The sequence below is a fragment of the Electrona antarctica genome (assembly GCF_951216825.1).
Source record: "Electrona antarctica genome assembly, chromosome: 7".
Lineage (NCBI taxonomy): Eukaryota > Metazoa > Chordata > Actinopteri > Myctophiformes > Myctophidae > Electrona > Electrona antarctica.
This window is the reverse complement of record NC_136812.1, coordinates 12,634,596-12,656,812: the sequence shown is the minus strand read 5'-3', so window position 1 is coordinate 12,656,812 and position 22,217 is coordinate 12,634,596. Positions and strand designations below refer to the sequence as shown.

The 22,217-nt window shown below is 40.8% G+C and overlaps 1 protein-coding gene across 2 annotated transcripts; it reads left to right on the top strand.

Moving 5' to 3' along the window:
- The first annotated feature begins 693 nt into the window (after nucleotides 1-693).
- stxbp3 (syntaxin binding protein 3) lies at nucleotides 694-19,381 on the top strand. 2 transcript variants are annotated; one of them, XM_079504981.1, is made up of 20 exons: nucleotides 694-748; nucleotides 1,047-1,115; nucleotides 3,242-3,291; nucleotides 3,606-3,687; nucleotides 4,219-4,295; nucleotides 4,442-4,514; nucleotides 5,311-5,411; nucleotides 6,198-6,343; nucleotides 8,018-8,111; nucleotides 8,490-8,614; nucleotides 8,767-8,865; nucleotides 9,155-9,212; nucleotides 9,537-9,602; nucleotides 10,460-10,540; nucleotides 11,191-11,326; nucleotides 12,297-12,412; nucleotides 12,597-12,698; nucleotides 16,384-16,469; nucleotides 18,090-18,235; nucleotides 18,714-19,381. In XM_079504981.1, exons 2-20 carry the CDS (start codon nucleotides 1,070-1,072, stop codon nucleotides 18,815-18,817), a joined length of 1,788 nt encoding a protein of 595 aa, XP_079361107.1. In that variant the 5' UTR covers nucleotides 694-748; nucleotides 1,047-1,069; the 3' UTR covers nucleotides 18,818-19,381. The 2 variants fall into 2 exon arrangements, with proteins under 2 accessions (XP_079361107.1, XP_079361108.1); XM_079504982.1 differs by having other exon boundaries at nucleotides 695-748; nucleotides 8,012-8,111.
- Nucleotides 19,382-22,217: the final 2,836 nt, after the last annotated feature.

The window sequence follows — 22,217 nt, the reverse complement described above, 5'->3', positions numbered from 1 at the left end:
TTGGGAGGAGGTCAAAAGGGGGGTGAGTGTAGCAGAGTGGCTCACAGCCTCTGCCTGATGGCCTCAATAGTCTAATATCTCCCCCAGTCCATAGGGGATATCCCTTTGGTCTAGTGGTTAAGATGTTGGACTTTCACGCGGGAGCCCCGAGTTCGAATCCTGGGCGTTACATGGGCATAATGCTTATGGAGAGGGCAGGAAAACAAAAATCTGAATGAGAAAAACGAGTGTGACTGGTTTATCTAGCATAAGATTTAGACTGTCGTTAGATTTTATTTTATCGATTCTGACATTTTCAATCTACAAAAGAGTCTAAATCTTATAGACCATGGTTTATTCAGCCCTGAAATCCTCAAACAAAACAAGCGAATAAACAAACTAATACAACATGTGTAACATAAAATATTAATAGTATTAAATAACTATGAAACAGTGAAAATGATTAACCACAGTAGCCTAGTCTGACTATATTAAAGCTTGTTTAATTACAAATAACACAGAAACACATTTCAACAATAAAAATAACATTGCCCTTACGCAAACACAAATAGGTGAATACAAATAAGAATAGAAACAACAGAATAGGATCAGCATTGGCATGATGAAAGTTATATAGCCTATTATAAAGGAAAAAGGGAATACAAGTCTAAAAACTACAACTGACCTCTGTCGCACACTTGTTGACGTTGACGTTGATGATGACGTAGAAAGCACAGGACGCCGGGGGCAGGAAGAGGCGCAGCGCAGCCAAGGGGGCAGGCAGACTTTCCAACGTTGAAGCTCTGGGTCCTAGTGGTAGGAGGGGGGACTACAGGCGGACCCGTGGATTCATGACCGGGAAACCCCGTGCAGCTGGGCTTTAACGTTGAGCGCTCGGTTGCCCTACGTCACTCAGGACCTCAAAGTTGAGGTCCTGGGAGGGACTTCCGGCAGTCTTCCGGGTGCTTCAAAACGCCACTGAGCAACTTCCACTGACATGAATAGCTGGGGGGGCGGAGCTTCGCGCTAGTTCAGTCTCTATTATATATATACTCTATGAGCGCAGCAGCCAGTGGAAAAATAAGTCAAGATGGCAACTGGTGCCGATCATGGGCTTAAAAAAGTTGTTTGGCAAAGTAAGTTTACTGATCGATGCTGTCATTCATAATAATAGACGTAACAGTGCCTCACTATCTCTTTTATTTTGTGTCTTGTAATCCAGAATCGGAACTATTGTTTGTGTGTTTGTGTTTACTTTTTCCCCTTTGTGACTTCGGATGTTGGAATGTCAGTCATAGGTTTGATTCACTATTTTTACGGCTACGATAAACCATAGGTGTTGTGAATACTTTAATTATACAAAATAGTAACGGCTAAAGTGCCGTGAAGTACTAAAACTAGTGTCTGGTGAGCGTGTTTCCCCCCAAATCCCCTGGGTGGGAATCTAGTTTCACATCCTACTACTGGACATAGACAGAGACAGTGAGTGTTGTTTGTGGGTGACACAGTTGGGTCAGCTGCGTGTCGGTTCAGTGGTTTCCGTTAAAGCTGCCTATAGCTTGGCTGTAATGCATAAATGTCCGAGTCCTGACCGGCGGACAGTCGAACCTCGGGTCTCCTGTATGTTGACATTTCTCTCGCTCATCAAGAGGCAATTTTAGGAGATATATTGCGATAATGATCTTCAGGAAATCAACCATGTAGTTGTCCTACCCGTCCCGACCGACACACCAGGTCTACGTCTTAACGCACCCCTCACCAACCTTATGTGACATGTGACGTCTAACCAATGACTAGTCTAAACTAAGTATGCACCGGGTGCATACTTAGTTTAGACTAGTCATATGTGTAAACTAGTGTTATTAATTATGTTGATTGATTCTCTTAATCTTTTCATTACACCCTGCACTTTTTTTTGCATGTGTTATTCTTTATTCTGTTCCTTGCTTTTATTGGTATGTAAATAATGTTGTAACTTTGTCTCTAAGTGCCCTATTTATCCACTTTATTCTTAACCTGAGGATGCCTTTGGCTGGCAGTCACTTTCTGTAGCCTAGAGCCCCACCCCCCTGCTGTTAGCTATCCCATCAATGACTGTAGAATTCAACAGTACAATTAAAACCTGGCTGGCACACTAGCTGGTGCCACCATTGCTGCAATGGCACAGCAGGTGCCCGCTTGGAAATTGGCTCCCCCTGGCTTAGGTGCTGTCTATACGAGGACGTATTCTGCGTTACCCGGACAAGTATTTAGCCGATCTGCCCTTTCTGCCACACGGATACGGCGTTTTTGGGGACTTAACCGGCTCTTTTTGAAACCACCTCTCAGACCCCTTTTCCACCGGTTGGGAACCGGTTCAGTTCAGAACCAGTTTTTAGTCCATGAGCCAGAGCTCCAAAGTTGGAACATTAATTATGAATTGAGTGGGCAAAACCATACCTATATTAAATTGTTTATAGGATCAATATAAGTAAATGAATATATGATAACCCTTCCACAGTATAGTAGCTTTTTCACATTTTATGTTTTTTTCATATTTTCCTATATGATGCCTAATTTGCATATTTAAATTTTTAAGATTTGTAATACAATAAATCATTGTCTTTGTGTAAGTAATCAACTGGGGAAGTTTCATGGTGATAACAATTTAATATAGGTATGGTTTTGCACACTCAATTCATAATTAACATTCCAATTTTGGAGGTCTGGCTCATGGACTAAGAACCAAAAAGAACTGAACCGGTTCCCAACCGGTGGAAAAGGGGCCTCAGAGTAGTGTCGAAGTGTCCTTGAGCAAGACACTGAGCCCCTAACTGCTCCCAATGAGCAGGCTGGTTGGTACAGGTACAGTACCTTGCATAGTTTGTCTGCCACCGGTGTGTGTGAATGGGTGAATGTAATGCACATTGTAAAGCACTTTGGATAAAGTAAGTAATTAAAGTAGGTTCAGAGTCGGTTCAAAGGCGAGTGCTCTGCCGTGAACAGTCCAGTTCTGTACAGCTGGATAAAGACGCTATACAAATGCACCATTTACAACTACCAGCTATTGCTGCAAAGTTATAATTAATTTGTGAGTGTGGTTGTATTATTATACTAGTGTAAAACAGAATGGTTTCAGATCATGACTAAATGATTGTGTTATTGTGAAAGAGTCATGACTATTCAATGCAAACCACACAGTAGTAAGCAACTACTGTGGATAGGATAGGATACGGTATGAATGTTTTGTGTTAATTACGGTATTTATTTTATTGTATTTTAGGATTAAAGGAGACAATCATTGCAGATTGTAAAAAATCGGAAGTATGGAAGGTAGGCCCGGGATGTCACACAATTCATCTTTAATTTTGTAATTAATGTATACACAAATATACACATTTACAAGTTTAGTCTAGTTTAGTTTATTTGATCATCTTCACAGCACCAACACAATTATACAGCAACATAAGGAAACTGTTACAAGAGTATAAGGTGTTACAGAATAGATATCACATATTTTCAGCCAGGCACCTGAATGAAAAGTGAGTAATTTAAATTCTCTGTTACAATGTGTTTGAGTACCAAAAGTGAGCTCTAGCAAATGTAAGTTTTAAGTTATGGCTCATCTACTTTCATCTTCTCCATAGATATTAATTCTGGACCCCTTCACCACCAAGCTCCTCTCATCATGTTGCAAAATGTCAGATCTTATGTCAGAGGGAATCACAAGTAAGCATTAAATATTGCTTTATATAGTGTCATGACATGAGACATTTTTACACAGCAAGGCTATGCACCATGCTTATAACGCAGGATCAACTGCAATATGTTTGTTTATTTTAAACTTTTATCAAACAGACAAATAGCTGGTAATATGCAAATGTAAAAACCAAAATGTTTACCACAACACACTTTACTTTAGGCTGTGATATGTCTGAGATTCAGAATTGGAGGGAGAGAGACATAAATGTTTGGGTGAATGTAGTTGTGAATCATTGGAGACAAGGTCATAACGCAGTAATACACTTTGGGACATGATATGAGAAACTGAATTATTTAGAGATGTCACATGTCATGGAAATACAAATAATAATAATATCTCAAACGTATATAGCGCTTTTCTGAGTACCCAAAGACACTTTATATGGGGGATGAACACAACTACTGTATGTTGATATTGGCTTAAATATGTAATTCTTTGCATACTGTATTACTTGATCATGGAATGCCTTTTTTGTACATTTCTTTTCTCTCTCTAAGTTGTGGAGGACCTGTACAAAAACAGAGAACCTGTTCCAGAAATGAAGGCTATTTACTTCATGTCACCAACTACCAAGGTTTTATGTTCTGTCTCATTTACAACCATGTTCCATATGATTGCAAAACTAGTTTTCTTCTGCACTTTTCCTATGTTGCATTTGAATTGAATTGTTGTATTGCAATTACTGCTTTGATATCTCTTAATCTTTTCATATTTTTGTAGTGTGTGAACGCCTTTATTGATGACTTCAAGATCAAACCCAAGTATAAAGCGGCCTACGTTTATTTCACTGACTGTAAGTAAATGATGGCTAGCTGGATCTACTATTCAATTCAATTCAAAGGAGCTTTATTGTCATGAGAAAACATACATGTTTACATTGCCATAACAAGTGTCGAAATATAATAAATACAGTTGAAAATGGGGAAAGTATATACAGTTGGAGGGGGTACAGCATTTTTGTAAACAGAGCTATGTCGCATTGTATCGTTATATATATAGTTATATAAAGCTATTTTTTTAAACAAATTGCAGCAACGTTTTTGCAGTCACATACACTGACACCACGCTAGACAGGAACGCCCAAAAACGTCACATCCGGTTTTAGCCTGGGGTAAGAATTTTCTATGGCTGCCAATGCAACTCCAATCCTTAATCACATACGGACAAACATCTATGCCGATGCTATCAAACTTGCGGAGGTAGCGTGCCTTGTCTACGGGCAACAGATCTTTCAACGTATGGCATTGCAAATACGTTTGATAATCGCTACTCTGCTCAATATTGTTTTGAAAATGCCTCAAATTGCATTGCAGTGAACGAGCGCAAATCACAACTTCCCCCCGGGGTGGGCGGAGTCACCGTTTGAGGCGGTGATTACGCGCCGTGGTGTCAGTGTATTGGGACAAATAGCAGCATTTTTTCTCAAAACTATTTACTATACTATATTTACTATTTACTATAGAAAACAAATTCAAGAGGGAAAGTAAGTTTTCTCTTGGACAAACACAAGGGAAACTGCTATGATGGGCAGTGATGCTGTGAGTGTTGGTTGATATAATTTAACATGCAGACTTTGTTTTTTCCACCAGACTGCCCAGATGAGCTGTTCAACAGCATGAAGCAGAACTGTGCAAAGTATATACGAGTTTGCAAGGAAATAAACATTTCCTTTCTGCCACAGGAGGCACAAGTAAGTTTGTTTGTCGACTTGTTCTTTCTTCATGCTTACTTTCGGCCAAATCTTGTACCAAATAATGTTTAATATACTTAACAGTGAAATGGTGTAGCGTAAGACCTGATTTTGGTCATTTTTTACTGTATGGTGTTGTGACAAGTGCTGGGAACTGGGAAGGGCGTTGGCTGCTCCTAAACTACTACATGTAATGGTGCGACAGACAGTATGGCGTCATGGTGACTCCCCACTGGAAACTGCATAACCAAAAACTGGAAGCAGTAATTACATTTTCTGCATTAGTCATAATGGAATAAGATAATTCATAATAAAAAAAAACAATAAAGATAAAGATTTTTGCTGTTAAATACATTGACTTGTATGAGTATGCAATAGAAATGGAAGTGAGTCCTCACAGATTTGGTAGCTTGGATATCACATTGTCTTGGAAAAATGCAAAATCAGGAATGGGAAAACGTCTTGCATAATTCTTTCACTAAGCATGACATCAGTGTTACTGTCTGATACCACTGGAATCCGTGACAATGACGAACTGATCTATCTGGGATTCTTCCAAGGAAAAAGAAAACTGTCCCTCTAGCTTGACTTAACTTGTTCTTATTGTTGTCTCTCACATTCTGTATCATCATTACATAACCACATGCAGTCACCGTCATTCACAACAGTTATTTTCTTCCATAGTGTGCTCTACATCAGAGCACTAGGCTAAATCCCTTTAAAATAAAATACAATGTATCAATTGTTCAGTTAATCAAAAGTCATTTTAAAACCATTCCATTTCAGGTGTTCACATTGGATAATCCAGGGGCTTTCCGGAGCATTTACAGGACCCAGAGTGAGGACAAAGGGAAGACACTGGAGACCATCGCAGACCAGATTGTGACACTCTGTGCTACACTTGACGAGTACCCAGGGGTCAGATACAAAAAGTAAGAGAGAGAAAAGCCACAGTCTCGGTTTACAGTTCATCCCCCAAGCAGATTGAGAGCTTTTCAGAGACCTACGTTTACGGAAACTGTACAGAATGGATTATATAAATATTGAGGAAGTAAAGGCTCAGTATCTTGCCAAATTAAGACTTTTGCTTACAGGTCCCTTTCTCTGCATTAGATGAAATGTCAAATGATCCAACAAATGTACTATATACAGTAAATGAAGTAGTGTGGGGTTAATACATGAATGGGATTTATATTATACAGTACAACTTGAAATATATTTTTTGACACACTTACACTTTCATGTTTCAGTAACTTGAGAAGATTGTACATTCTTAGTTAAGTTATTAATCTTTATATTGGCCCATATCTAGCTGGCATAATGTGTAATAGTTACAGTGAAGACAGACAGGAAAGAGGGAGGGAGTGAAGGGGAGAGACATGCAGCAAAGGTCATCATGAACGGGACTTGAACACGCAACGTGCAAGCACTTCCTTTTTGTAATTGGAGACCACTAAATTGGAGTCAATTATGATTCCTTGAGAGATTCGTTTTTATAAATTGAAGACGGAATAAGTCATACATTTCTGCTCACTTTTCTATCGTATGTTGAATGAAGTACTTCACATTTGATTTCAGTGTTGGTGATACTGGTACTCTATTTTCCCTGCTAATGCTAAGTTGTCGGCGAGTCAGAACGTTATGTATTTCACACTACAGGAATCCTTTTTTGAAATCGACTGTCATTATATCTTTGTGGCTTTCACACTAAACTATTGGTAGCCGAGTAGGCATCACACACTGCAAGAGTTCACCAAGATGTCCAGATTACATATAGGCTACAATTTGTTTTTTGACATCTCACGTACGTGCAGGATGCTGTGATAACGGGACATCTCTCTCTCTCTCTCTGCGTGCGTGCGTGCGTGCGTGCGTGCGTGCGTGCGTGCGTGCACACACAGGAATAGGCTACACAGGGCGAAATGTTTGTGATAGCGTAGCCTACGTGCGCTAAAGCGAGACAGGACGTTAAATCTTGATTTTCATTGAATCATTCTACACACACGCAGTGCACGAGGTCCAAAAGTTTGTGCTGCTTTGTGCAGCGTTTATCAAGATTATTCAAGTGAAATGAGTAACGGAAATATTGGGCTAATATATTGGCTACCAATATGTACGACACAGGGATTTACCCATGGAATAAAGGTCATCTGATCATCTATCGATACAGTTGACAGGCAGAGTCTGAGCAGTGAGCACAGCTGTCCTGTGCTCTCATTGGCTGTAATACAGGCCTTCTCGGGACGTGGTCGCAAATCGCAACCCAGTTCATACTGTATGATGTCCAGTCGGCGAGAGAGCCAAATATCAAACCTGCTAGATATTCAGAAACGCTCTGGAAGGCGTCGGCGAGCGCTTTTATCGGCGCTGGATCTTCTCGCAGCTCCTTTCACACACAGCGAGCAAAACCTTGGCGATCAAAGCCTGATCTTGCGTCAGATCGGGAGTTTTGTCGGCGGGCACCAAAAATGCTCCGACAGCATAATCGGAGCAAATATCATGCAGTGTGTACAAGCCATTAGTAGAATTGTGACCCGCGCATCTCTACAGTACTATATTGTCCTTATTTGATTTGTTGTGCTTAATCACGTCATTACTAGCCACAGCAACATGGAAAATTCTAAAATACTGGCAGAACTGGTGGACAACAAGCTGGCTAGACACTACGAGTTGGATGACAGTGGCTCTGGCAAGAAGAAGGTGAGGTACCTCTCTGAGATAATATCGACAAAATAAACAAGGCCTTAGTAATTGAACCGCATTGTTTTAAAAATAAATTGTAATACCAAAGGTTAACTGACCTGACAACGACAGTCTTTATTAGTGGGCATATGATATAACTCTTCCACTGTATACTTTTTAAATAGTTATGATATTCCCTACAGAGATATTGTTTGTACACAGTCTAATTGGCCAGGTATCACTAGTGAGTGGTTTCATTGTTCCTGCACTTCAGCTGACCTGACACGTTGTGCCATGTAGAGAAGTTAGACACTGGTTTTAGGAGTGGCTTTGTGACGTTGTAGTTAGCTTTATAGCTTTCTTTTCTCTTCCTTTTGTGTTTTTGCCGTCCATCAGGCAAAGACCCAAGCTCAGCTGCTGATAGTCGAGAGAGGTTTCGACCCTGTGAGCCCCATCCTACATGAACTGACCTACCAGGCCATGACCTACGACCTCATCCCTATCCAGAACAACACCTACAAGTACATGCTGGCTGTGTTTCTATGTAGTTATACCAAGATGACTAACTGCACTTCATCTATGCTCACAGCCTCACACATTAGATGAGATATTAGGTTTTAAATTCAAACGACATGCTGAAAGCAAACGTTTCCCTGTGTGTGTTGGTGTTCAGGTACAAGGAAAAAGATGGCTCGGAGAAAGAGGCCGTGCTGAACGAGGAAGATGTACTATGGGTTCAACTGAGACACATGCACATTGCTGACGTCTCAGTGTAAGTTTCAGTAATCTGATGTCATTGGGTGTTTAATTCTGTTAGCTTGAGGCAGCTGTATAAAGTATTACATAAGCACGTTTGCTCTCTTGTAGTTCATCTGTTCAATAACATGACATTACTACTGGCTACTGTCCTATATTATACGAAATTATATTATTTGTTAGTACTTTCCATAGAGCATTAGTGTTTGTGAAAAACACTATTTCACCATATTAGCTATGTTTGGCAGGGCAATTTCACATCATGAATAATATTTTTCCGTTTTTCTCTTTGTTATTTACAACAGACAAATTCGCAAACTCGTGAAGGAAATGTCTGCAAAAACGAAACAGCCAGATTCAAAGGTATCGTACAGAGCCTTTTTCAGTATTATTACAGATTCTGTAAGATTTCGATTTTCATGTATTTAATTAATCCTTGACAATGCCATGAGAAATACATGTTGAAGATCACTGATGTTTCTTTTCTGTACTGTAGGCTGTAGTAAATCAGATTCACTTTTTTTTTTTTTTTTTAAGATATTTATTTGGTAGGGTCCAATGCTGTTCCCACAGACTGTTGTAATGAATCATCGCCTTATTATTCATAACAACAGCAGCACAAAAAACGTTTTCAAATCTCTTGATTTTTTTTCCTCCCTTGCCAACATATTTCATTGATTTTTACAGACTACAATAAGTGGACTAAATCAGCTGATGAAGAAGATGCCTGCCTTCCGGAAACAGAAGACCCAGGTAGGTGGTGGTGTCATGTGACGGCTAGAATCTGGCTGGGTGTGTACAGTATCATTCAAGGCCTTTTCTAAAAGTGATCTCATGTGGATCAGGATGTGGATGTGTACAGTGCCTCTAAGGCAGTGAGTAAGGCTTAACCCATTTTGACCTGAGATCAGATTCTAAAAATGTCTTCTACATCCTGACAGTTTTCTGAAAAAGCTATGTTTCTATGTCAGTCGTTCTTCGATTTTTCAAAAATAGCAGACCTACAAGCTCGTAGCGCGCCACTCGGTGGTGCGCTATGAGCTTGTAGATCTGCTATTTTTCAATAGCTAAAGCATAGCATAATGCTAACACCAAAAGGGGTTCCCACTTCCCGCCCAAAATGGGTTAATATCTGGTGGTGGTGTTGACTCCCCTGAAATCTGAGTGAATGGAAAATCACCAGATGTAACTGCTGTAACTGTAAGGGGTTAGTGCCGGGAACTGATATACTGTGTGTGTTAGTTACTATTAGCTTTTCGGTGACATAGTTTAGTTTAATCCCATCAGCAAATACATCGTTTTACTCATGACAGTACATTTTTAACATAGTTCAGAAATGAAACAAGCCTAGTTTAAATGTAAACAAAATGTAAAAAAATGAAAAGTACGTTCTATTGAAGGTATAATCTAACCTATGTTTTTACTACTGTTGCAAATTGTGCTTTATAAGTGCCTGAAATTCAAACATTATTACAAACTAATTGTCCATAATTTGAATACTGGTAGTTGTCTAATAGAGCCAAATTCCCTCACGATTAGAGGCGATTCCTTCCAGAGGAGGTTATTAACATTCTATGTGGTATGTCCTCTGGCATTTGTCTGAACCATAGAAAGCAGTTCATCTGCACCTGGCCGAGGACTGCATGAAAATATTCACGGACAAAGTCGAGAAGCTCTGCAAAGCTGAACAGGTTTGTTAGTTAAAAACTATTTAAGGTACATTTAACTTTTACTGTAAACACAACCTGTCCACCTAACAACATGGATTCTCCCGGCAACATTCCAGGATCAGGAGCAGTATGTGTTCACTTTGTTCTTAAAACAGTTTAAGTGCCAGGGACGTTAAGACGAGCCCGATGTCACTATGTACTGATTGCCAGTGACGTTAAGACGAGCAAAATAATAATTAATAATATTTTTATTTTATTTTATTTTATTTTATTTATTTTATTTATTTTATTTATTTTATTTATTTTATTTATTTTATTTATTTTATTTATTTTATTTATTTTATTTATTTTATTTATTTTATTTATTTTATTTATTTTATTTATTTTATTTATTTTTAATCCATGTTTTTGAAAATTCCTCTAATCTGGTGATCAGGTTATGACATGCACATTACATGCACAATAGAATTACATTTTCTTTCTTTTATTTATAATGGGAAAAGTGGCACCCCGGACCAAAACTGGTGTCCACCCCCTGGCACCCAAAGAGTTCTGAAATTATTTTGTAAACATAGTAAAATTGGGCTCAAAAGAGGCAACTAAACAGTAGACACTTTAATCTGGTGCCATATGATGACAGATAGAGCCTTCGTGTGCGTGTTACTGTGTAGGACCTGGCGGTGGGCTCAGACGTGGATGGGGTGAAGGTAAAGGACGCCATGCGGACGCTGCTCCCTGTGCTTCTCCACCCGTACAGTACCTACGACAAGATCAGAGCTGTGCTGCTCTACATCTTCAGCCTCAACGGTAGGCCTACCTTCTGGAGCAGGGGTTCCCAAAACAGTGGGTGTTTGTGGGCCACGGACCAATTTTTATGGGTCACGACTCGAGTAAAAATATTTTTTCCCCCTTACATTAACTAATTTTGACCTGAGATCAGATTCTAAAAATGTCTTCTACATCCTGACAGTTTTCTGAAAAAGCTATGTTTCTATGTCAGTCGATTTTTCAAAAATAGCAGATCTACAAGCTCATAGCGCGCCACTCAGTGGCGCGCTATGAGCTTGTAGATCTGCTATTTTTCAATAGCTAAAGCATAACATAATGCTAACACCAAAAGGGGTTCCCGCCAAAAATGGGTTAATAAAAAAAACCAATATATAGATCTATATAAAATATAAAATAATTGTATGCATTTACAAACAAACAAATCTAAGAAATTCCATGAATTAAAAAAATAATAATAATCATGAAGTATTGAAAACAGCTGCTCTACTAATATGTTAGATCTGCTATTCTCGCTAGTTTGGCTCCCGGGCAAACGTCTAATCTCTCTTTTGGAACTCGACCTAAACATTTTGGGGACCACTGTTCTAGAGCAGTGGTTCTCAAACGTTTTCATAGCAAGGTCCCCAAAATGAATATGTATATGTGGCCCCGCCCCCATCTGGAAATATGTTGTGCCAGGTGTATATTTGTGTTGTAAAATGTAAAAAGAATAAGAACAAAAAGAAAGAAAAGAGCTTGTAGATTGACTATTTTCAAATAGCTGATGTACCGTATATTATAGGGTCAAAGTACAGACCTTTTGGTTCTAACATGCACTCAAAATTAAGAAACTGATGTCTTAACAAAATGGGTCCTTATTCCAGTGAATTCCAGTGAAGAATCCCATCATCCTAAAATATAGATTTCAATTTATAATCAGTTTGGACGACTTGTTCTACTTTTCCTGCCTGAAGAGAGATATCTGTCTTTTTGTGTACGCTACGAACAGGAACTACTGAGGAAAACTTAAACAAACTCATCCAGCATGTAAAGATCGAGGCCGACAGAGAGTTTATCATGAACTGGAAAGAACTGGGTGTTCCCATCATCTCAGCGCCGTTAATGGTATGGGTGACACTTTCTTTTTTTTTAAAGTGATGATCATCAATTGACCCATTATAAGTAACCACTTTCAAATGCAGTTTTGCATCCTGATGACTTTAACCCATTTAATTGTACCCTGACCCTAGCCAAGACCCTTAGTTCTCCATGTCAGCTGGATCTTTTTTTTTTTGTTCTTTTTTTGCAGCCAACAAGTTTATTCTCACGCAAGCCGAGCCGGAGGGACCGCTCCCAGGAGGAGACGTACAACCTCTCCAGGTGGACGCCAGTCATCAAAGATGTGATGGAGGTCAGTGGGTGTTAAGTAACCTGAACTTGGGCCACAATGGGAGCTGAAATAGTATAGTGTGTACGTAGGAGCAGTAAACTAATTGAACATTGTAAAAAAAAAAATAAGACGTTCACTCAACAAATCTGTGATCCAGGTTTTGGGATGTTAAGGTGTGATAGTGATAGTTGTGTACGTTTTCATCCATTCGCACTAGTTGTTTGTGTCCATGAGGCTGAGTTAAAGCCTATGTATGCTTACTTGGAGGAAACTGTTGGCATTAGTTGATATTGTCAGTTCAATGGATTTTATTTTATTTAAAAACAATATCCACTTACTGAATATTCCAACAGGAAGCGCATGACCTGATACTATTTAGATCCGTCTCAGCCGAGTCACATAACATCAGATAAAAGGTCCCCGAGTGGAGCAAGGAAGCAAGGTTCTGGCCTGGGTGGAGCAAGGAAAGGGTGGTGGGTTTATGACAGGATATGGGACAGGGAAGGCACTAATGGAAGGGTCTGTCATTCAGAGACCCAATATAGGTCACTGTGCTATGCTCGGTTCTCCCTGAAACTGAAAGGCATCCATGTGAAAACTGAAGAATGACACTGAGAAAACGCCACAAAAGAAGGGTTATCAGATTTAGGTCATCTGATAGCTAGTATCAGAGTATGTATGTATGTATTATCCTAAAGTTTCTTTACTGTGCTGTCCCATGGTGAAGACCCTGTAATATCATGATGCTGTACCGCTTGAAAGTTGTATAACCCTGGCACTGAGGGATTAAAACAAAATGTATGCTGCTGCGAAAAAGTGTTTGACGCAAAAGCCGTCAAGTGTGACTAAACATTTTCATTGTTTGCACTGGTGCGCATGACAATAAATTAGCAACTAGTTTTATAGGGTTCTGTATCTTTAAGAACTGTGCTAACAAACAGCTGTGACGTGCTGGTGACGACGCAGGAAAACCACCCTGACTGAGTTTGTAATATGAGCTATTGCTCGGTGAATATAAGCCTCCAATCCATGTGGAAGAGCATTGGTGCGCACAGCGGAGCTTCGCCCAGAGAATTGTGCGGGAAGTCCGGACAACTTTCCCATCACATTTTGGAGTATGTGAGATGGCAGCAGCACCAACAATGTCCCCGCTCACTGATAAAAAGAGGGTGCAAAGGGACATTTTGGTCTCTCTGTCAACCCAACCAGTCATGGCAGATCAGATGGCTGACCCACCTAGAGCCATCTTTCCTTGCTGCTGTCACAAAGTGCTTTCTCATGTTCTTAAAGAGTATGGTCTTTACTAGCTCTATATTATGGAATTATATAAATAAAATTAACTTGAATGAATATCAGAAGGCAGGCCAGTAAATACAGCAGCTTCGCTTTCACTTATAAAAAATCACACCCGTGTGAAGTGAGGGGCGCTTTACCAACTCTTATCATCTTACATCATCGCGATATCGTAACATAACATCATATGCCGATTTGCTCAGTGACAGACAAAACAAGGGGTAGTGCCCCTCAATAATACCAGTAAGACACCTGAGGGCGAGAAGTGCGACCTCGCGTGCCCACATCCGCCTGGGTGACGGCAGACTGCTGGCGCTTTGGCATGGGGCCTCAGATCAACATATAGAATTAATTATCTACTGGCCATATATGGAGCGTGTCTTGAGTGTACAGGGTTTGATGAGGTCAGATCAACATATGGAATGTCAGAACAGGGCCCAGGTAGGGTGTACAGGGCCCAGGTAGGGTGTACAGGGCCCAGGTAGGGTGTACAGGGCCCAGGTAGGGTGTACAGGGCCCAGGTAGGGTGTACAGGGCCCAGGTAGGGTGTACAGGGCCCAGGTAGGGTGTACAGGGCCCAGGTAGGGTGTACAGGGCCCAGGTAGGGCCAGGCCTTAATTTTCGGGCCTGTTGAGAACCTTCGTTTTCTCCGGCTACCGGGTGCGGCTGCACTAATAACTTTGGGGCTGCCCCGTCTAGAGTTTGAATGGACAGGTATCACAAAAGGGAGACATCGAAGAGTAAGGACGGGTGGGGAAGGATCAACATATCGAATGTCAGAACAGGTCAGCTCCATATATTGAGATCTAAGGGTTTGAGGTTTGAGGTCAGATTTATGGAGCGTGTCACAAGGTGTGATGGACTGACAACCATATATGGAGGTGGCCATATGTGGAGCATGTCACGAGGTGTGATGTCACCATATATAGAAGCGTGAACTGCCTGACAAGACAGGTCACGCCTCCATATATGGTGACATCGGACTACGGACAGGTTTTGCAGGTTTTCATAGTAATCTGAGACATACGGTCGCAACAACCAGGTCTATGAAAACCAGCCCAAAATAAGCAACTATGGCCACATGAGCACTTGAAAATAGCTGATCTACAAGCTCACGCACAGCTCACCACAAGCTTGTAGATCTGCTATTTTCAAGAATAATCTCATAAATGTTGAAATACTTGTATGGGGGTCCTTGGCACAAAATGGTGGTCTGTGGCCAAATTCATATTCATTTGGGGAGTCCTTGAAGTGAAAATGTTTGAGACACTGGTTTAAACAACATTTAGGAAGTAAGCCCAAATAAGAAACTCTATACATTTAGAAACAAGCCCAAAAAATTTAAACTGCAACTGCCAATATTTACAAGCGACTTTACAGAAAAACAAGCACAAATTTGCTTAGAATAAATGGAGATGGCAACACTGTTTTTCCATGGAGTCAGGTAAGCTAAGGAGCCACTCAACAAGGCAAAAACAATAAACTCATTTACAAAGTTATAAATGATACAAAAAAAAACAAAAAAACATCTGGATCATTTGCAACATTGTTTCCTGACCTGTTCACATGAGACTGACCTTACGGACACTGTGAATCAGAGATTGTTAGTTATTCTACACATGTTCTTCATGAAGAAGAAAATCACACCCGTGTGAACTGAGTGGTGCAACTCCCCCCCCCCCCCCCCTCTCTCTCTCTCTCTGTCTCTCATAGGCCTATCTCACAGCCCCCTTTCCACGCCCACTTCCGGTAGATAGTGGTGTCATTTAACATTAGGCATTTACATTTCTTTCTCTGGATAATCTAAGTACATTTCCTAATGTTAAAATGTCAAAGACCGATAATAATATGAAGAAAACACAATGGTATAACAACTCAAATAAGTAGAATAAACCTTACCTTTACAAAACGGTAGTTTGTGGCTTGTGAAAATACCTCTTTTAACATGGAAGCCTATGGACCGCAAAAAAAATAACACCACTATCTCCAAAAGGGGGCGTGGAGAGGGGGCGGGGAAATGTTGTGAGATAGGCCTATTAGCAGGCAACAGTGCAGCACTATCTCTCTCTCTCTCCGTTTCTGGCACAACAGCGCCACTTTTGGTACTCATTGGTACTGGTGCTCATAGTCACATAGGTAGGTGAACGGACACATGAACACATAGGTAGGTTAACACGGACATTGCTGTTCCTTGGAGTGGTTGCACCACTCAAAAAGATCCTTTTGTGCGTTACTGTGATGAGATTGTGTTACTTTGATGAGTAATACAGGACAGTGTCTCTTCTTTGTGTCATGGCTTACATTCATCGGCCAATGAGTAGTGGCGAAGCTAGATGGAATGTGAATGAAACATGGGAAATGCCAGGATAATATTATAAATGAATACATTGTGTGTGTGATGTGTCATATCCAGGATGCTGTGGAGAACAAGCTGGACATCAAGGAATGGCCACACCAGTCAGAATGTCCTGCAGCCTGGAACGGTTCCGGTGCGGTCAGGTAGGAGTTTGAAGCTCACATTTTTATAATTACCGGTAAATCAAATGTTTTGTTTTCATTTGAAATCCCATGTATGGCTACTTACACTGTCAGGACTCAGTTCGCACCACTCAGTTCACACAGGTGTCATTTTTTTTTTACTATTTTGAAAAACATTTTTAAATTGTTCAAAATAAAGTACTTAACTACTACAATTCCAAGTGCTAGTCAGGGTGGGGGAGGCCTCAGTTCAAATATGATTATTTTGGGTGGGTCCTCAGTTCAAATATGATTATTTTTGGGGTCGGGGGGTCCCCAGTTCAAATATGATTATTTTTTTGGGGGGTCCCCAGTTCAAATATGATTATTTTTTTGGGGGGTCCCCAGTTCAAATATGATTATTTTTTTGGGGGATCCTCAGTTCAAATGTGATATTTTGTGGGATCACGCCTTGAAAAGGTTGAGAACCACTGCTCTACAATGCTAGCCTGACACTCAGCCAGCGATTCAGGGGCTGGAGCCAGGCTACTACAATGCTGTAGTGCCAGACAGAAGCATAAGGAACACTGTTTGTAATGATGTTCTGCTGTCTCTGTGCTGTAGTGCCAGACAGAAGCATAAGGAACACTGTTTGTAATGATGTTCTGCTGTCTCTGTGCTGTAGTGCCAGACAGAAGCATATAAGGAACACTGTTTGTAATGATGTTCTGCTGTCTCTGTGCTGTAGTGCCAGACAGAAGCATAAGGAACACTGTTTGTAATGATGTTCTGCTGTCTCTGTGCTGTAGTGCCAGACAGAAGCATATAAGGAACACTGTTTGTAATGATGTTCTGCTGTCTCTGTGCTGTAGTGCCAGACAGAAGCATAAGGAACACTGTTTGTATGATGTTCTGCTGTCTCTGTGCTGTAGTGCCAGACAGAAGCATAAGGAACACTGTTTGTATGATGTTCTGCTGTCTCTGTGCTGTAGTGCCAGACAGAAGCATAAGGAACACTGTTTGTAATGATGTTCTGCTGTCTCTGTGCTGTAGTGCCAGACAGAAGCATAAGGAACACTGTTTGTATGATGTTCTGCTGTCTCTGTGCTGTAGTGCCAGACAGAAGCATAAGGAACACTGTTTGTAATGATGTTCTGCTGTCTCTGTGCTGTAGTGCCAGACAGAAGCATAAGGAACACTGTTTGTAATGATGTTCTGCTGTCTCTGTGCTGTAGTGCCAGACAGAAGCATACGGAACACTGTTTGTAATGATGTTCTGCTGTCTCTGTGCTGTAGTGCCAGACAGAAGCATACGGAACACTGTTTGTAATGATGTTCTGCTGTCTCTGTGCTGTAGTGCCAGACAGAAGCATAAGGAACACTGTTTGTAATGATGTTCTGCTGTCTCTGTGCTGTAGTGCCAGACAGAAGCATAAGGAACACTGTTTGTAATGATGTTCTGCTGTCTCTGTGCTGTAGTGCCAGACAGAAGCATAAGGAACACTGTTTGTAATGATGTTCTGCTGTCTCTGTGCTGTAGTGCCAGACAGAAGCATACGGAACACTGTTTGTAATGCTGTTCTGCTGTCTCTGTGCTGTAGTGCCAGACAGAAGCATAAGGAACACTGTTTGTAATGATGTTCTGCTGTCTCTGTGCTATAGTGCCAGACAGAAGCATAAGGGTGCGCAGGACGACCGGCGCGGGGGCGCACGCCTCATCATCTTCATCCTTGGAGGGATGTGCTATTCCGAGATGCGCTGTGCCTACCAGGTCACCCAGTCAGTCAAATCCTGTGAGGTCATCATAGGTGAGCGCAAGTGGTATAGCATACTAGAGGCTAGATGGATAAATGAAATATACCTGCTGTTTTTTCTTTTCCTGCGTATATAAACTATACATCACTTTCACCCAAATTGTCGTTGACCCCATCTTAGCGCGCGCGCGCGCGCACACACACACACACACACACACACACACACACACACACACACACACACACACACACTGACAACACAAATTAGCTTTTTTTTCTGTTACGCCCACCCAGCAAGCCTCATTGTGTGTGACCAACTCCTTTACTGGTTCATTACACCACCTGCTGGATATAATCAGTAATGTAGGGTAATGTGTGAACTGGTGAAACACAGGAACCATTAGTACTTGGTTTATAACTAATAAGCACGGCAACGATACGTAGGACACATTACACACATATGATGGCATAGAATGAATGTTGCCTAGTAAATAAACATAATTTATAATGCATATTTTCTCTTTGACTCTAGGGTCAACCCACATCGTTACTCCCAGCAGTCTCCTGGAGGACATTCAGGCCCTGAGCAAAGGCCCCGTGGAGACTTTTACTATAGACGAGAGGAGCAACGCCTGAGGAGCCTGCTTTCCCCAAGTAATATACTTCCCCAATGCCTCCACTCGCACCCCTCACTCAGCACAGTGCACTCAACCTTCCTCTCTGGAAAACCGAAGGGAATTCACCTTTATAGTCATCTGTAGTCGTAATACTTTATTCGCAATGCCAGCTCTTGTTTGTATTTGTAACAGGCCCAGGGCCAGTGTTCTTTCAACTCATTTAATTTAGGAAGTGGTCTATTTATATTTTCATATTGATTGAATTGAAAGTGAATTGACACCTGACGTTTAACACTTTTCCCCCCGTCAGTTATTGTGTATAAAGTCTGTCTTCTGATATCTTTGTTTGTCTTCATCCTCACAAATCTTCTTACGTTTTGAAAGATCTCTGAGAAATGCTTAGACAGAATGGATTAATATGTACATACTGTATGTAAGCACTGGAACCTTCCTACACCACCCCCTCCTTTTTTTTTCTTACCATTGTTTGTTCACATAATTATGATTATACAGAGTGTTTTAACAGAGTATTTACTTTTCCTTTTCTTGAATTGAGTTACTGACAAATAAATGGATGAAGTGATTCAATATTGTCTGATTCTTAGCTTTAAAGTGACAATTCTTTAATATGTCTTAATCTAGTTAAAGCAGATAATTCAAACATACATGCTGATGTGGAATATACTGCAAATGTTAAACTTGATGATTTCATGGCGTAGGCAGGTGTATGTGTATGTGCGCTGTTGTTTGGTGGAATAGTTTGCTAATGCTATGATAAAACAAACACTTCAAATCAGATGGGTCCATCAGAACGACAGTAATCCGATATCCCCCAAGCGTCCAAAGTCCAACAAGCTTCTCCATAGGGCTGCCGCAGTGAATGGAGGCAGAGGCCGAGAACTCAATAGACAAGGCAATAGAAGCGGCAGAGTGCCTTTGTCTAAGCTACAGTAGCGAGCAGTGTAAGGGACAGCGGATATTATGAAGGCTCTCTGGAACAGAGGTGTCCAATGAACGCGGTGCACTCATACCCGACAGACAATGGCTGATCCTCCCACATTATGAGCTTTCTGTAATGTAATATATCAAATCTGGCCTACTTTTTGTCCTCGTCATAATGGTTCCGCAGCGTGTTCTGCGTGGTGGAATCTTACAAGGGCATTCAAAAGACTACACAACATGGGGATGTATACTCTAACATGTGTATTTTACAAGGCAAAATATGAGAGGGGAGTTATGTTCTCGTCGAGTGCTAGGGTGGTACTGTATATCTAGGGTAGTGGAACAACTGCAATATATTGAATTGTGTTTGTCAAGGATTGTGTTGTAATAGTAGCTGACACCCCAGGGCTGTGAACATTAACAAGTAAACATGTTTTCATTTTTGTGTAATTTGTCTTTACAAGAAATGCCAATGCCCGCTCAGCAAGAGCAGAAGTGAGGAATGGTGAAAGAAAACCCCCTCTTGTTTTGCACTATAACGGAACTACTTTTGTTCAATAAAGGTGATGACTAATAAATGACTAGAGATTAAATGTTTCTGGTTCCCTTTCTGGCATCATTTGGAGCTCCTCATATTGCTTCCAAATAGTGCAACACTGATTAATGATGCAGTCAGTTGTATGAGAACAGAAAAACAACAGTGTTTCCTTACAGTTTATTTCAATACAGATTACTCCTGCTCCTCCACCACCTCCAACTTGATAATATTAATTTATTAAAGTTATCAGTCGCCAGCATGTCTTCTATGAAGGCATGAGATGCACCGAAAATAGTTATTGTGAGGTTAAAGTTAATTTGCAGTGGTCAAACTTAGCAATAGAATACATGTTCAGAAGCATCTTCCATAAATATAAATGGTCTCAGAAATGTCATAAAAGCAAGCAAATGTTAAAACCTGTAATTTCTTCCACTGATGGTAATACCTAAACATAATGACATTCTTTTTCAGTCAAAATATTGTATTTTGTAATATTGCGACAAAACTATGCAAGCTGTACCCCATATGTTGGCATATGAACCACCGCCTTTGAGATGATGGACACATGAAGACGTGGGTACAGTATTTGCGGTGGCCAATCAGATTGTTCACTGTGTTAGGGTAACACTAGCAACTGTACACAGTAGCAACCGTTTTCTCTATGGAAACTCAATTGTTAACGAATGTTTAAACTAGTCGGTTATGCATTTATCAAAGATCCATGCACCTTCATACCAAGAACCAAAATTTTCACCTGTCATTGATTTTCTCTGTTTTCTCAGCAAACATAGTTTGAATTGAGACTACCGTACAGTTGTTGCAAATGCCGTCTGATATCATAATATATATGTATTATATTCATGGGCTTGGCCTTGGTTCTTAGTTACTTTATGCCCATGTCATCTCACACCAGAGAAGACCTGTCCGGTGTGGAAGGGGCAGAACCTACAAACCAATCTATGGGTGAAACTCGTGGATCCAACTGGTATTCACAGTGACAACATGAAGGGCTGGATAAAGTTTAAGGGCGAGATACTGTCTCCGAGACATGTGAATGTATTGGGCCAGTGGGACTGGAGTAGAGGGATCACTGTCTGCTTGTCTGTAGTCAGGAGATCAGATCTGCTCCCCGAGGGAGCACAGAGAAAAAAGGAACTGATCTAAGGAGTGACGTGCATGGAGAATGAGATTAATTTCATACAATAATTATATGTAACTGCACTAGTAGGAATGTCACTGACCACCAAAATATGCAATTCAAAGACAATTAGTGACATCTGGTGGCAATATTAAAGAATTACAGCACTAGCAAACGTCCAATGATTTGACCATTTCAACATTTCCTTTGGCATGGCAACAACATTAAACACTGAGTCAGTGCAATTAAATGTTTACACAGGGTGTGTGTGTGTGTGTGTGTGTGTGTGTGTGTGTGTGTGTGTGTGTGTGTGTGTGTGTGTGTGTGTGTGTGTGTGTGTTGTGTGTGTGTGTGTGTGTGTGCAGCAGTGTCCACTGTCCAGTCAGTGAAAGTGCCAGATGACATATGCAAGTGGTTTGCATAAGTGGACATGCATAATAAAGACTCAGCAATGATCCTCCTCTCTAGCAATGTCATACTGCAAGTTCCACCCCTGCAGGACATGCATATTTAATTAGAACAAAGCCTTCAAGCTGTTCTTGTAATATAAAGACCACGCCATTGCCATAACTGCTGCAGTTGGCTCTGCATGTAGTAGGCTATATACTGTGTGTGTGTGTGTGTGTGTGTGTGTGTGTGTGTGTGTGTGTGTGTGTGTGTGTGTGTGAGTGTGAGTGTGAGTGTGTGTGTGTGTGTGTGTGTGTGTGTGTGTTTTTTGATTGATTGAAAAATGTATTAACAGTTTGCAGAATTACAGTACATTTCAAGCACAAACTCAATACAAAGGCTGTTAACTGTGAG